Below are 17,521 nucleotides of genomic sequence, written 5' to 3' on the forward strand. Positions count from 1 at the left end.
ATGATGCAGTCATCACTATCCTTGAAAATATAGACAGTGGTACTCTGTAATGTTGTATTGAATTTACCCAAAACGTAACATATTCAGGACAAAAAGTTGATTGCTTTGACACTTTTTTTTGCAATATTACTTTAGTGGCTTGTTGCAAACAGGATGCATGTTTTGCAATATTTTTATTCTGTGCATCCTTTTCACTCTGTCAATTAGGTTAGTATTGTGGAGTAACTACTATCACAGCCATTAAAATTAATACATTTTAAATTCAGGCTGTAACACAAAAGTTTTAAGTCAAGGGATGTGAATACTTGAAAACCCCAACATATTTATTTGATGCCTGACAAATATTTGAAGAACCAAAAACTACAACAGCTAGTTGAATTTAGAGGTCGACCGATTATTATTTTTCAACACCGATACCCATTATTGGAGGACCAAAAAAAGCTGATGCCGATTTTTACATTTATTTTATTTGTAATAATGACAATTACAACAATACTGAATGAACACTTATTTTAACCTAATATAATGCATTAATAAAATCAATTTAGCCTCAAATCAATTATGAAACATGTTCAATTTGGTTTAAATAATGCAAAAACCAAGTCTTGGAGAAGAAAGTTAAAAGTGCAATATGTGCCATGTAAGAAAGCTAACGTTTAAGTTCCTTACTCAGAACATGATATCATATGTAAGCTGGTGGTTCCTTTAACATGAGTCTTCAATATTCCCAGGTAAGACATTTTAGGTAGTATAGTGTATGTATATATATAGTATATATATATAGTATATTTGGGTAGTTATTATAGGAATTATAGGACTTATAGAATTATAGGACTATTTCTCTCTATACCATTTGTATTTCAGTAACCTTTGACTATTGGCAGTTAACCAACTGTTCCTAGGCCGTCATTGAAAATAAGAATTTGTTCTTAACTGACTTGCCTAGTAAAATAAAGGTTAAATAAAAATTTAAAAAAAAAATTATAGGCACTTTAGTATTGCCAGTATAGCTTCCGTCCCTCTCCTCGCTCCTACCGGGGCTCAAATCAGGAACACAACGACAACAGCCACCCTTGAAGCAGCGTTACCTATGCAGAGCAAGGGGAACAACCACTCCAAGTCTGAGCGAGTGACGTTTGAAACGGTATTAGCGCGCACCCCGCTAACTAGCTATCCATTTCACATCGGTTACACCAGCCTAATATCTGGAGTTGATAGGCTTGAAGTCATAAACAGCTAATGCCAGATGCACGAAAGTTCTGTTTGAATGAATGCTTACGAGCCTGCTGCTGCCTACCATCGCTTTGACTGCTCTATCAAATCATAGACTTAGTTAGAACATGATAACACACAGAAATACGAGTCTTAGGTCATTAATATGGTCGAATCCGGAAACTATCATCTCGAAAACGAGTAGTTTATTCTTTCAGTGAAATACAGAACTGTTACGTATTTTATCTAACGAGTGGCATCCATAAGTCTAAATATTCCTGTTACATTGCACAACCTTCAATGTTATATCATAATTACGTAAAATTCTGGCAAATTAGGAGGCCCAAAATGTTGCATATACACTAACTCTGTGTGCAATGAACGCAAGAGAAGTGACAGAATTTCACCTGGTTAATACTGCCTGCTAACCTGGATTTCTTTTAGCTAAATATGCAGGTTTTAAAATATATACTTGTGTATTGATTTTAAGAAAGGCATTGATGTTTATGGTTAGACACGCTAGATAAACTAGTAATATCATCAACCATGTGTAGTTAACTAGTGATTATGATTGATTGAATGCTTTTTATAAGAGAAGTTTAATGTTAGCTAGCAACTATCCTTGGCTTACTGCATTTGCATAACAGGCAGTCTCCTCATGGAGTTCAATGTAATCAGGTGGTTAGAGCGTTGGACTAGTTAACTGTAAGGTTGCAAGATTGAATCCCCCGAGCTGACAAGGTAAAAATCTGTCGTTCTGCCCCTGAACGAGGCAGTTAACCCAAGGTTCCTAGGCCGTCATTGAAAATAAGAATGTGTTCTTAGCTGATTTGCCCAGTTAAATTAAGATAAAATAAAGGTGTAAAAAAATAAATAATAATAATAATCTGCCAAATCGGTATCCAAAAATACCTATTTCCGATTGTTATGAAAAACTTGAAATTGGCCTTAATTCGGCCGTTCCGATTAATCGGTCGACCTTTAGTTAAATTAGTCTAAATATATACTGCAAGAAAATATGAACACATGTAAATTGTTGGTCCCATGTTTCATGAGCTGAATTAAAACATCCAATACATTTTCCATACGCACAAAATACTTATTTCTCTCACGTTTTGTGAATTTATTTCAATTAACTGATTTCCTTATGAACTGCAACTCAGTAAAATCTTTGAAATTGTTGCATGTTATGTTTATTTTTGTTCAGTGTATGATCGTTAGCACATGGTTTGGAGGGCTCTCAGATATGAATCTTAATCTATATCCTAGAAATAAATGTATGAGGGACATATATTCATCTCAACATTAGAGTATTTCTAAATTACTAACATATATTTTCATGAGTGAGAAATAAGGTAATATAGTAATACTTGACATCAAGTTCTTATACATCTGTAATTACTTTGATTATTACAATAGCAACATTGGTGTTACATAGAATTTTGGTAATTTTTTAAATAATTGCATAATAGAGTAATACCATAGTTATAAATACTCTCAGCTCATTGCTATGCAATTAAAATGCAATTATCAAAATGTTATTTAACAACATGCTAATAAAATGTTGCTCAAAGTAATTTGTTTTATTACACAGGCATAAGAACCGTTTAATGTTAACAAAATATGGCTATTAAATGTCGAAAGGGAACACATTTAATAACAGCCTTGAATTAACTACAGCCTAGGTAGGTTGAACATGTTAGTTTGTACTCTGTGTAAACTGTCCCTTTTAAGATGGTATAGTGTGTGTTTGAAACGAGAGCACTTTACACTCAGATGAAGAAAAAAATGTGTTTCTAAATTGTTTTTTCTGGGCATCCAACTTGCTGTTTGCAAATGGCTTTGAATGTCTCTGCAGTATTTTCAGGTATCATAAAATCAACTGCAGCTTTCGACCTTTTCAGTGGCATGTTGATAGTCATAGTAGTTGAGCGTCACAACTTGGTTATACTTATCTGTAAAACAAATATTATTAGTTAATTGGTTTGACTTGATTATCTACACCTGAGGCAATGGACATTCCGAAGAATGGACATTTTACAGAATTTTCATATAATTAATTGTGTAGATCAAATATGATTTGCTGTCGGATAGTGGAAAAGTATAAGAAATTGTGTGCTCTATTCATTATATTTATATCTGCAACATGCAGTTCCAGATACAGCCATGCCATTTATTGTTGTCACCGCCAAACAAACTATTTGTTCCTCCCCAAAAATTGTTACTTTACACAAAGCATAGTTTAAAACTAGTTATCCCAGGTCTGCACATAACTAGGTCTCATGCTGAGCTTTAAGTGGTTTTAATTCAAATGTAAAACATGTACCTCCTACCCCTTTCACCAAAAATAAGGTCAAAAGGTTTAAAAAATAAGGTTCTTGTCTCTGTGTAAATGGGACTCAACTTATACTCCAAAAGTGAACCCACTTCTCCTGCCCTCACCCCACCTAGGGACGAGGAGATCCGGGAGAAGTGTGGTGAGGACGCCGTGCACTACCTTTCCTTCCAGCGCCACATCATCGGCCAGCTGGTGGTTGTTGGGGTTCTGTCTGTGGGCATCGTCCTGCCGGTCAACTTTTCTGGAGACCTTTTGGGTGAGTATGCCAGATTTCCATTCATTTCTATTAATGAAATGTACCTCTTGTTTACCTTTATAAATCCCTTATTAATAAGATCACCTTGTTTTTGTTGCCGTCATGTGAGACTTTGCATATTAATGTGAACAAAGAAATAAACAATGGTACAACATGAAGATGTATTCCATCAGATTTGCACATAGAAGTAGCATATCTGCTCTCCATTGTACAGTTCGTTTACAAAATCTCCTATGACAACAAAAACACACATGGACCAATCGGTCCTTGTTTTGGGTTTATGATATGCCAAAACGGCATAAGTAATTTGCAGTGGCTTCGAAAAGTATTCATACCCCTTGCCTTATTTCACATTTTGTTGTGTTACAGCCTGAAATCAAAATGGAATCCCATCTATACACACTACCCCATAATGAAAAAGGGAAAACATATTTGTAAAACATTTTTCTAAAACATTTTTCTAAAACATTTTTCTAATGTATTGAAAATTAAATACAGAAGTATTCACACCCCTCAGTCAATACATGTTAGAATCACATTTGGCAGCCATTACAGCTGTGAGTCTTTCTGGGTACGTCTCTAAGAGCTTTGCACAGTTGTATTGTACAGTATTTGCACATTTATTCTTTTTTTTTAATTCTTCAAGCTCTGCCGAGTTTATTGTTGATCATTGCTAGTCGGCCATTTTCAAGTCTTGCCATAGCCATAAGCCAATTAAAGTCCAAACTGTAACTAGGCCACTGAGGAAAATTCAACATCATCTTGGTAAGCAATTCCATTATATATTTGGCCTTGTGTTTTAGGTTATTGTCCTAATGTAAGGTGAATTTGTCTCCCAGTGTCTTTTGGAAAGCACTGAACCAGGTTTTTCTCTAGGATTTTATTGGTGCTTAGCTCTATTACATTTATTTTTATCCTAAAAAAAACTCCCTCGCTGATTAAAAGAATACCCATAACATTATGCAGCCACCACAATTCTTGGAAATATGATGTGGTACTCAGTGATATGTTTGGGGCAATTTCTACAACACAACACAGCACAGCACTTTGTATTCAGGACATGAAGTTATTTAAAAAACAATTGTTTTACTTTTACCCCCTTTTCTCCCTAATTTCGTGATATCCAATTGGTAGTTAGTCTTGTCTCATTGCTGCAACTCCCCTATGGACTCAGGAGAGGCGAAGGTCGAGAACCATGCATCCTCCGAAACACGACCCTACCAAGCCGCCCTGTTTCTTGCCAGCTGCACCAAAGCTCCCCGCCATTGGAATCTGTAGCAGTGAAAACACGCTCTCTGTAGCAATGAATCACGCTTCATCATCTGGCAGGCCGACAGACTAATCTGTGTTTGGCAGGTGCCAGGAGAACGCTACCTGCTCAAATGCGTAGTGCCAACTGTTAAGTTTGGTGGAGGAGGAATAATGGTCTGGGGTGTTTTTTCATGTTTCGGGCTAGGCCCCTTAGTTCCAGTGAAGGGAGATCTTAACACTACAGCATACAATGACATTCCAACTTTGTGGCAGAAGTTTGGGGAAGGCCCTTTCCTGTTTCAGCATGATAATGCCCCAGTGCACAAAGCGAGGTCCATACAGAAAGGGTTTGTCGAGATCGGTGTGGAATAACTTGACTGGCCTGCAGAGCCCTGACTTCAACCCCATCAAACACCTTTGGGATAAATTGGAACGCCGACTGCGAGCCAGGCCTAATCGCCCAACATCAGTGGCTGAATGGAAGCAAGTCCCTGACACAATGTTCCAACATCTAATGGGAAAGCCTTTCTAGAAGAGTGGAGGCTGTTATAGCAGCAAAGGAGGGACCAACTCCATGTTAATGCTCATGATTTTGGAACGAAATCTGTTAGGTTGTATTCTGAGGCAGACTACTTTATTTTAGTTGACTATCATAGCTAAATTGCTACAAGAAAGTTTATTTAAGTTGACTAACAGACTAAGTACAGATAATATAAATACTTAAAGGAAATGTCACAAGAAAATGTCTATATACATTGTTCTCTTTTTGTCACCAGAAAATAATGCATACAGCTTTGGGCGGACTACTATAGCAAACCTGAAGTCTGGGTAGGTACATTTTTTTTACAACACGCTTTTGTTATGTTGTTGGATATTAAACCAATGGCATTATTTGAAAAGAAAGAATGATGGGTAGTTATGGAAAATCCCAGGGGGCAAAACTGGTTGCAATGACTTTATTATTAAGTATTTTGGTACATCATGATCAGATGACTGTATACTGGTTGTAATGTTTTTAGACATCTTTTAAACAACATATTTATCAAATCTCTTCTACGTTTTCTCAGGACTAACCTCTTGTGGCTCCACACTTCGTTTGCATTCATATACCTGCTTCTGACTGTGTACAGCATGAGACGACACACGTCCAAGATGCATTACAAGGAGGACGACCTGGTAAAGTTTATTTGATTTATTTAATTTATCCATAGTCAAATTCAGATGAATGCAATGTCCACTTAATCATGGGCTACTATAGAAGCATTTGGAATGTAATAGTTATGAAGTACAGTACATGGCAACATCTGGTTAACAGATGTGTTATTTTCAGCAGTCATAAATCAAAGCATATGCTCTTTTCCAGGTGAAACGTACGTTATTTATCAATGGGATCTCCAAATATGCCGAAGAGGTCCACATAAAACAACACTTTCAGTAAGCATTTTTCTGGTTTCATTTATGGTCAGACATCAATCAGCAAGGCATTGGCTTGCACCTGCATGTGTGGTCAATCAATGCTGACCCCACAGTAGAATGTACATCATTGATAAACATGAGCAATAACGACTGTAAAATAAATCATTCAAATACTGTATGCAAACAAAAATGTGAACTTATTTTATACTTAAACAAAATCTCTTTCTCTGAACAATTGCATTAATAAGCAATATTTTTTTCTGAAAAAAGGGGTCAACATGATATACACCCATAAAGACTCTTTTATAAATAAGCTAGTCAAAAGTTTAGTATGTGGTCCCATATTCCTAGCATGCAGTGAACTACATCAAGCTTGTGACCCTACCAACTTTTTGGATGCATTTCAGATTGTGTTGTGCCCAATATAAATTAATGGTAAGTGATGTGTTGTCATTTTGTCTTTACTTTTATTGTAAATAAGAATAGATGTTTCTAAGCATATGTTTCTAAACATTACCATTAAATGGGAAGGTTAGCATGTCTTTGGGGTATGATCTTTGAACCTCAAACTTTCTCACTCATTATTCATGATTCATTCAGGATTATCTGTAAACATGTTAGCTTCCACATTATTGTAGAAGTGTTACGAAAAATATATTCTTATTTACAATGAAAGTGACTCCAAAATGACACAGTACATTATTTACCGTTTCATTTATATTTGGCATAAAATAATCTTAAACACAAAAAAACTAAATTCAAACACAGAAAAAAAACGAAATGCAAACACAAAAAAACTAAACACCAGTCTCAACATCAACAGCGAAGAGGCGACTCCGGGATGCTGGCCTTCTAGGCAGAGTTGCAACGAAGCCTTATCTTAGACTGGCCAATAAAAATAAAAGATTAAGATGGGGAAAAAGAACAGACACTGGACAGAGGAACTCTGTCTAGAAGGCCAGCATCCCGGAGTCGCCTCTTCTCTGTTGACGTTGAGACTTGTGTTTTGCGGGTACTATTTTGATGAAGCTGCCAGTTGATTTGTGAGGCGTCTGTTTTTCAAACTAGACAAATGTACTTGTCCTCTTGCTCAGTTGTGCACCGGGGCCTCCCACTCCTTTTTCTATTCTGGTTAGTGCCCGTTTGCGCTGTTTTGTGAAGGGAGTAGTACACAGCGTTGTACGAGATCTTCAGTTTCTTGGCAATTTCTCGCAAGGAATAGCCTTTATTTCTCAGAACAAAAATAGACTGACGAGTTTCAGAAGAAAGTTATTTGTTTCTGGCCATTTTGAGCTTGTAATCGAACCCGCAAATGCTGATGCTCCAGATACTCAACTAATCTATAAAGGCCATTTTTATTCCTTCTTTAATCAGGACAACAGTTTTCAGCTGTGCTAACATAATTGCAAAAGGGGTTTCTATTGAACAATTAGCCTTTTAAAATGATAAACTTTGATTAGCTAACACAACGTGCCATTGGAACACAGGAGTGATGGTTGCTGATAATGGGCCTCTGTACGCCTATGTAGATATTCCATAAGAAATCTGCTGTTTCCAGCTACGATAGTCATTTACAAAATGAACAATGTCTACCATGTTTTTCTGATCTATTTGATGTTATTTTAATTGACTTTTCTTTCAAAAACAAGGACATTTCTAAGTGACTTTTGAATGGTAGTGTACATGTAAATATCTCATGGCTCAAAGTTGAAGAGAGATTGACTTCATCACTACCTATTTTTGTAAGAGGTGTTAACAAGCTGAAGGTACCGAGCTGTCTATTTAAAATACTAGCCCACAGCTCAGACACCCATGCATACCCCGCAAGACATGCCACCAAAGGTCTCTTCACAATCCCAAAGTCAAGAACAGACTATGGGAGGTGCACAGAACTACATAGAGCCATAACTACATGGAACTATTCCACATCAGGTAACTGATGCAAGCAGTAGAATCAGATGATTAAAAAAACAGAATAAAAATACACCTTATGGAACAGCAGGGACTGTGAAGAGACACACACACAGGCACAGATATACATACACATAAGACACACACTCTACAACATGTACACATGGATGTTGTATTGTAAATATGTGACAGTGCAGTAGTGGCCTGAGGGAACACACTAAATGTATGGAGTGAAGTGTTATGAAATGTAATGTCATGTAATATTTTAAATTGTATATAACTGCCTAAATGTTGCTGGACCTCAGGAAGAGTAGCTGGTGCCTTGGCAGTAGCTAATGGGGATCCTTAATAAATACAAATACCAACATCATTTCCCACATTTTTTAGCATAATATATAGCTCAGTTTTTTAATTGTTTATTTTCTACAGTCATTATTGCTCATCTTTATCAAGTGGGTCAATAATTCCAGACCCCACTGTATGTGCCTTCAGAAAGTGTTCATACCCTTTGACTTATTCCACATTTTATTGTGTTATGGTATTAATTCAAAATGGATTAAAATAAAACAAATCTCACCCATCCACACACAATACCCCATAATTGACAGTGAGAACATGTTTTTAGAAAGATTTGCAAATGTATTGAAATCTCATTAACGTAGGTATTCACACCCCGTTGCTATGATGCTCCAAATTGAGCTCAGGCGGATCCAATTTCCTTTGGTCATCCTTGAGCTGTTACTACAACCTGATTGGAGTCCACCTGTGGCTGAATCAATTGTTTGGACCTAATTTAGATAGAAACACACCTGACTATATAAGGTCCCACACTTGACAATGCATGTCAGAGCAGAAATCTTGCCATGATGTCCAAGGAGCTGCCCGTAGATATGAGATTGAATTGTGATGAAGCATACAGTATATCTGGGGAAATTCCTCACTAAGGACTCAAAGTTAAGGAACAGATGTATAATCACAGCCGGAGAGGTTACAACAAACTTAATACTCAAAATACAAGTCTGTCAGCAGCTCTGAAGGGATGCTCTCCCTTCAGCACTCTTTATACTCGTGCACAAACTGGGCGTCTCTGCTCTCAGGGTGTAATAGGCTGATCATGACCTTGCACACAGTTTCTAGGCGTTGGGCCAAAGTAACAATGTGTTCCCTTCTTTCTGTTCTTCAATCAGTCCCTTCCCTGAGAGCAGAACATCCTAACACAATAACAAGAAACAACACGCTACATGTAGTCACACATTTGCAGACACAGAGGACGCTAAACATTTCCACTAGAAAAGATCGAAAACAATTTCTACAGTGTTGAAAGTTCCCAAGAGCAATTTCCCATCATATGGAACTACCCAGCTGGCTGTCCATAAGCATAAGGCAAAATATCCCGTGGTCTGACGAGACCAAAATTGAACTACTTGGCCTGAATGCACAACACAATGTCTGGAGAAAGACAGGGGTTTAGCTGTGGCTGGTTAACACCATCCCTACTGGGAAGCATGATGGTGGCAGGAGCTTGCTTTGGGGATGTGTTATAGCGGCAGGGACTGTGAGACTGGTAAGGATAGAGGAAACAAAGAATAGAACCAAATACATGCAAATGCTTGAGAATTAAAACCGGTGCGAAGATTTACGTTCCAACAGGACAATGACCCCAAGCATACAGCCAAAGCAATGCTAGAATGGCTTTAGAACAAGAATGTGGAAGTCCTTGAGTGTCCCAAGGCAAAGCCCAGACTTGAATACTATTGCAAATCTGTGGAAATACTTTAATTTTACTGTTCAATGCCGCTACCCATCTGATTTATCGGAGCTTGAGAAAATATGCAACGAAGAATGGGAGAAAATCCCCAAATCCAGATGTGCAAAGCTGATACAAGACTACTCAAAGCTGTAGTCATGGCCAAAGGTGCTTCTACAAAGTATTGACTTGGGTGTGAATTCTTATGTAAATTACATATTTCTGTATTTTTTTAATACATTTGCAAACCTGTTTTCACTTTGTCATTATGGGTTATTATTGTGTGTAGATAGATGGGTGAGAATATTTCTTTAAATCCATTTTGAATTCAGGCTGTAATGCAACAGCATGTGGAATAAGCCAAGGGGTATGAATACTTTCTGAAGGCACTATGTGGGAATTGGGTGAAGATCAGTGATGTAAAAATACTTTAAAGTACTACAGGTTTTAAGTAGTTTTTTGGGTATACAGTTGAAGTCGGAAGTTTACATACACTTAGGTTGGAGTCAATAAAACTTGTTTTTCAACCACTTCACAAATTTCTTGTAAACCAACTATAGTTTTGGCAAGTCAGTTCGGACATCTACTTTGTGCATGACACAAGTAATTTTTCCAACAATTGTTTACTGACAGATTATTTCACTTATTATTCACTATCACAATTCCAGTGTGTCAGAAGTTTACATACACAACATTGACTGTTTCTTTAAACAGCTTGGAAAATTCCAGATAATGATGTCATGGCTTTAGAAGCTTCTGATAGGCTAATTGACATCATTTGAGTCAATTGGAGGTGTACCTGTGGACGTATTTCATGGCCTACCTTCAAACTCGGTGCCTCTTTGCTTGACATCATGGGGAAATCAAAAGAAATCAGCCAAGACCTCCGAAAAGAAATTGTAGACCTCCACAAGTCTGGTTAAATCTTGGGAGCAACTTCCAAACACTTGATGGGCCACGTTTATCTGTACAAACAATAGTACGCAAGGATAAACACCATGAACCACGCATCTGTCATTCCGCTCAGGAAGGAGATGCGTTCTGACTCCTAGAGATGAACGTACTTTGGTGTGAAAAGTGCAAATCAATCCCAGAACAACAGCAAAGGACCTTGTGAAAATGCTGGAGTAAACAGGTACAAAAGTATCTATATCCACAGTAAAACGAGTCCTATATCGACATAACCTGAAAGGCCGCTCAGTAAGGAAGAAGCCACTGCTTTAAAACCGCCCTAAAAAAGCCAGACTATGGTTTGCAACTGCACATGGGGACAAAGATCATACTTTTTGGAGAAATGTCCTCTGGTCTGATGAAATAAAAATATAACCTTTTGGCCATAATGACCATTTTGTCGAGCCGAAGAACCCCATCCCAACCGTGAAGCACGGGGGTGGCAGCATCATGTTGTGGGAGTGCTTTGCTGCAGGAGGGACTGGTGCACTTCACAAAATAGATGGCATCATGAGGAAGGAAAATGATGTGGATATATTGAAGCAACATCTCAAGATATCAGTCAGGAAGTTAAAGCTTGGTCGCAAAAGGGTCTTCCAAATGGACATTGACCCCAAGCATACTTCCAAGTTGTGGCAAAATGGCTTAAGGACAACAAAGTCAAAGTATTGGAGTGGCTATCACAAAGCCCAGACCTCAATCCTATAGAAAATGTGTGGTTAGAACTGAAAAAGCGTGTGTGAGCAAGGAGGCCTACAAATCTTACACCAGCTCTGTCAGGAGGAATGGGCCAAAATTCACACAATTTATTGTGGGAAGCTTATGGAAGGCTACCTGAAACGTTTGGCCAAGGTTAAACAATTTAAAGGCAATGCTACCAAATACTAGTTGTGTATGTAAACTTCTGACCCACTGGGAATGTGATGAAAGAAATAAAAGCTGAAATTAATAATTCTCTCTACTATTATTCTGACATTTCTCATTCTTAAAATGAAATGGTGATCCTAACTGACCTAAGACGGGAATTTTTACTAGGATTAATTGTCAGGCATTGTGTTGAAATGTATTTGGCTAAGGTGTATGTAAACTTCCAACTTCAAATGTATGTACTTTACTATTTATATATTTTTCTAATTTTACTCCATTACATTCCTAAAGAAAATAGTGTACTTTTTACTCCATACATTTTCCCTGATACCCAAAAGTACTTATTACATTTTGAATGGTTCTGACTTCTAAACTTGAAAACATGAAACATCCTTTTTCATGTCACTGGGAGAGAAAGAGTAATGTAGAACGTTTACATTGTCACAATATGTTATTGTTAGACATCAGGGATCCTATGGAAAGGAGAAGTGCCACAGTCTGGTACAAGTCAACAGGACAGCTATGAGAGGGAGGAGTGAGGAATTTGGGCTGTGGTCAGATGAAGTGAGGAAGAACAGATCACTCAAGTTTTGTCTAGCAACAGAGGTGTATTGGCTGTTCAGATATGTAAGGAGGAGACTCTGCATAGGAGGAAGAGTTAAATACCAGTGCTTGTGTGAATGTCTTTGTCTGTTCAGCTGTCTGACCCATTGGGTGAATCAACTTGGTTTGAGCTTTTCATAGTTGTCCGTCAGTTTTTACCCTGTTATTTAGAACCTAACACAGGAAAATTATATAATTCACACACTTATCAAGAGACCATCCCTATGCCTCTGATCTGGCAGACTCACTAAACACAAATGCTTCATTTGTAAATGATGTCTGAGTGTTGGAGTGTTCCCCTGGCGATCTTTAAATAAAAAAAAACAAGATAATCGTGCTATCTGGTTTTCTTAGTATGAAAATTGTCACTGCATTTTTAAGGTCACTGACTTTATCAACTCTCATTATTGTATGGTAATTGTTTTCTTTTCTCTCCATTGTCACACAGACAAGCCTATGAGAACTGCACTGTTCTTGATGCTCGAATCTGCTACAACGTAGCCAAACTCATGTCCCTGAATGCTGAGAGGTGAGACCTTTACCTGCTGTTCACCAATTATGTTCATTCTCACTTTCCTTTTAGAATGCGTCATCACAATTTCAGCCCCCAACATATCAAACCCTCACTACATAAAATGACATCACTTAACAAAATTGTACAGATGTATGATTGTAGGACGGCCCCTGAAGTGACTCTTTACACTGTATGCAAACATTTCCTTTGTGTTGTCTTAAGAATTCAGCCTCCTCTGTGTTGCTCTCCACATCCCTCATTCTGTCATCTTTATATCCTGTGGGTCTGATATCTGATGGGAAGTTAACTCAACAGTAATGCTTTTGGTCAACAACTCAGATTTGGAATCCAAACAAGTCAGATACTTTTTCTTTTTTTTAAACTCTTAGATTCTTTCTCTTTTGTTCCTGACCTGCGTTGGTGAAATATACACAGCCTTTCTACCTCTCTCTCCCCCAAAGCTATGGGACATAGCACAAGCCATGACTTCTCTCTCGTTCCCGGTCTGATCATACCTAGGATAAGGCCTTGTAACTTAAGGTTATGCTTTGTATGATTTTATCATTTATTTTACAATAATATTACATATTTTTGCCTTTGATAGACAACTCAGACCTTTCTTGAAAACCTATTACTGTAACTCAACTATAATTTGTTGAGTATTGTTAAATCATCTTTATGGAGTCAATAACATTTTAATAGGCTAATTACATAGTTTTATCACCGGTCACATGTGAGGTATCTATTATATAGCCTATGTTAAATATTACTTCACTTTTAATTTGATCACTTTTGTTGCTGAGATTGTCCTGCGCTGCAATGCAGATGAGTGATTTACATAATTGCACTTAAAACCCATGGTTATATTCTCAGTATTCCACTTTACATGTAGCCTCATTTTGACCAGCGATCAAGCAACATGATGGACTAAATGGACAAATCCTGTTTCTGCAGGATTCTTTTGCTGCGACAATACATCTGTAGTTACAGTAGAACAACTCCAGGTGGAATTTATTTCTGCCATTTTTAAAGGGAAGAAAAGCCCCCCCATATTGTTTGTTGTTGACCAGACATAGAGATAATACATTAAACTCATTACCTCCTCACTCTCAACAAATGGGTCAAGGCAAGTGTAAGGTCCATAAAATAGTGTTAGAATTGTATATGGAGACGCATGGTTGGTGTGGTGTAAAGTACTTAAGTAAAAATACTTTAAATTACTTTTTACTTCATACATTTTCCCTGACACATAAAAGTGGAAAGTTTCGCTTTGCTTCTTGAAAATCCTATATCTTGAAAAGGTATCACAGGTGAACTACAAGTCAGTATTCAACATCTATCCATGTCTGAGGACGTTGGGAGATAACATGGAAACCAGCGGATAGGGGCAACAGTGAGTGCTGTTACCATGAAGTAGGCTTTGGTTTTGCTAGGGTGTTGTGAATGGGGATGGTGGATTGGCTTCTGTCTCTGGTTTCAGAGGTTGCATGTTCGAATCCAACGATAGAAAGTTGTTTTTGATTTTTTTTGTTTTAAGTATATTCCAAAACTTAACCATTACCTTAACCATTCTGAGTTAATGCCTAAACTTAGATTACTTTACGGAGTTTGGGTAATCCAGAAGTTACTTTACTGGTTTATATTTTTGGTTAGGTAACTAGTAACTGTAAATGATTACATTGATAAAATAACCTACACAACCCTGTAGACGCACCGCTTTTGTTGTAAAGTTTGCAACAGTGTCCATAACTGTGACTAAGACATGTTATCTGTGTGACCTATACGAAATCGCAGGAGAGGGGCCTTGTTTTTTAGGTCCGTGAGTTCTGATGACAGAAGTAGCCCTTGATGACCCAGCAGTGGCCATCTTGATCTCCTCCTACTCGCCCACTGGTGCTAAACACTATTGATCTCCAGTGGCTGGATAAATCTTCCATGCTACTGGAATTGATTGCCAAAGTTATGGGTCGGAATCCACTTACCCGAAGACTTGAGCCTTACTTTGTGTGTTGTACAGTACATGTCAAAAGTTTGGACAGACCTACTCATTCAGGGTTTTCTTTATTTGTACTATTTTCTACATTGTAGAATAATAGTGGAGACACAAAAACTATGAAATAACACACATGGAATCATGTAGTAACCAAAAAAGTGTTAAACTAATTCTTCAAATCAGCCACCCGTTGCACAGTATTGGCACTCTCTCAACCAGCTTCATGAGGTAGTCACCTGGAATACATTTCAATTAACAGGTGTGCCTTGTTAAAAGTTAATTTGTGGAATATCTTCCCTTCTTAATGCGTGTGCGCTAATCAGTTGTGTTGTGACAATGTAAGGGGGGAATACAGAAGATAGCCCTATTTGGTAAAATACCAAGTCTATATTATGGGAAGAACAGCTCAAATAAGCAAAGAGAAACGACAGTCTATCATTACTTTAAGACATGGTCAGTCAATCTGGAAAATGTCAAGAACTGTTCAAGTTTCTTAAATTGCAGTCGTAAAAGCAATCAAGTGCTATGATGAAACTGTCTATGATGACCGCCACAGGAAAGGAAGACCCAGAGTTAACTGCACCTCAGATTGCAGACCCAAATTTTTTTCACAGAGTTCAAGTAACAGAGACATCTCAACATCAACTGTTAAGAGGAGACTGCGTGAATCAGACCTTCATGGTCGAATTGCTGCAAAGAAACCACTACTAAAGGACACCAATAAGAAGAGACTTGCTTGGGCCAAGAAACACGAGTAATGGACATCTGACCGGTGGAAACTTGTCCTTTGGTCTGATGAGTCCAAATTTGAGATTTTTGGTTCCAACCGCCGTGTCTTTGTGAGACACAGAGTAGGTGAATGGATGATCTCCACTTGTGTGGTTCCTACCATGAAGCATGGAGGAGGTGTGATGGTGTGGGGCTGCTTTGCTGGTGACACTCTGATTTAATTTGAATTCAAGGCACACATAACTAGCATGGCTACCACAGCATTCTGCAGTGATACGCCAGCCCTTCTTGTTTGGGCTTAGTGGGACTATCATTTGTTTTTCAACAGGACAATGGCCCAAAACATACCTCCAGGCTGTGTAAGGGCTATTTGACCAAGGAGAGTGATGGAGTGCTGCATCAGATGACCTGGCCTCGACAATCACCCGACCTCAACCCAATCAAGATGGTTTGGTATGAGTTGGACCGTAGAGTGAAGGAAAAGCAGTCAACAAGTGCTCAGCTTATGTGGGAACTCCTTCAGGACTGTTGGAAAAGCATTCTAGGTGAACCTGGTGGAGAGAATGCAAAGGGTGGCTGTTTTTTTCGTTACTACATGATTCCATATGTGCTATTTTATAGTTTTGATGTCTTCACTATTATTCGACAATGTTGAAATTAGTACAAATAAAGAAAACCCTTGAATGAGTAGGTGTTTCCTAAATTTTGACTGGTACTGTTTGTGTGAGCGTGTACAGTTGACGTCGGAAGTTTACATACACTTAGGTTGGAGTCATTAAAACTCTTTTTCAACCACTCCACAAATTTCTTGTTAACTATAGTTTTGGCAAATTGGTTAGGACATGTACTTTGTGCATGTAATTTTTCCACAAGTAATTTTTCCAACAATTGTTTAGAGATTATTTCACTTATAATTCACTGTATCACAATTCCAGTTGGTCAGAAGTTTACATTGACTGTGCCTTTAAACAGCTTGGAAAATTCCCGAAAATGATGTCATGGCTTTAGAATGATAATTTACATTTGAGTCAATTGGAGGTGTACCTTTGGATGTATTTCAAGGCCTACCTTCAAACTCAGTGCCTCTTTGCTTGACATCATGGGGAAATCAAAAGAAATCAGACATGACCTCAGAAAATAAACTCTGGTCTGGTTCATCCTTGGGAGCAATTTCCAAACGCCTGAAGGTACCACGTTCATCTGTACAAACAATAGTATGCAAGTATAAACACCATGGGACCACGCAGCCATCATACCGCTCAGGAAGGAGACGTGTTCTGTCTCCTAGAGATGAACGTACTTTGGTGCAAAAAGTGCAAATCAATCCCAGAACAACAGCAAAGGACCTTGTGAAGATGCTGGAGGAAACGGGTACAAAAGCATCTTTATCCACAATAAGACGAGTCCTATATCGACATAACGTGAAAGGCCGCTCAGTAAGGAAGAAGCCACTGCTTTAAAACAGCCATAACAAAAGCCAGACTATGGTTTGCAACTGCACATGGGGACAAAGATCATACTTTTTGGAGATATGTCCTCCGGCAGCCAGAAGAGGCCACACCACATAGCCTGGTTCCTCTCTAGGTTTCTTCCTAGGTTTTGGCCTTTTCTAGGGAGTTTTTCCTAGCCACTGTGCTTCTACACCTGCATTGCTTGCTGTTTGGGGTTTTAGGCTGGGTTTCTGTACAGCACTTTGAGATATCAGCTGATGTACGAAGGGCTATATAAATACA

At 38.1% G+C, this 17,521-nt stretch overlaps 1 protein-coding gene across 4 annotated transcripts in view; it reads left to right on the forward strand.

Annotated features, from left to right (window-relative positions):
* The window catches only part of LOC115142703 (CSC1-like protein 2), an 88,381-nt gene that overhangs the window by 41,158 nt on the left and 29,702 nt on the right, over positions 1–17,521 (forward strand). For all 4 annotated transcript variants that reach the window (XM_029682358.2, XM_029682357.2, XM_029682359.2 and 1 more), the window contains 5 exons: positions 3,664–3,806; positions 5,834–5,885; positions 6,125–6,233; positions 6,421–6,491; positions 13,001–13,081. In XM_029682358.2, the coding sequence (XP_029538218.1) occupies positions 3,664–3,806; positions 5,834–5,885; positions 6,125–6,233; positions 6,421–6,491; positions 13,001–13,081 (456 nt within the window). The remainder of the gene's footprint in view (positions 1–3,663; positions 3,807–5,833; positions 5,886–6,124; positions 6,234–6,420; positions 6,492–13,000; positions 13,082–17,521) is intronic.

This window comes from Oncorhynchus nerka, linkage group LG15, assembly GCF_034236695.1.
Source record: "Oncorhynchus nerka isolate Pitt River linkage group LG15, Oner_Uvic_2.0, whole genome shotgun sequence".
In the NCBI taxonomy this organism is placed as follows: Eukaryota; Metazoa; Chordata; class Actinopteri; order Salmoniformes; family Salmonidae; genus Oncorhynchus; species Oncorhynchus nerka.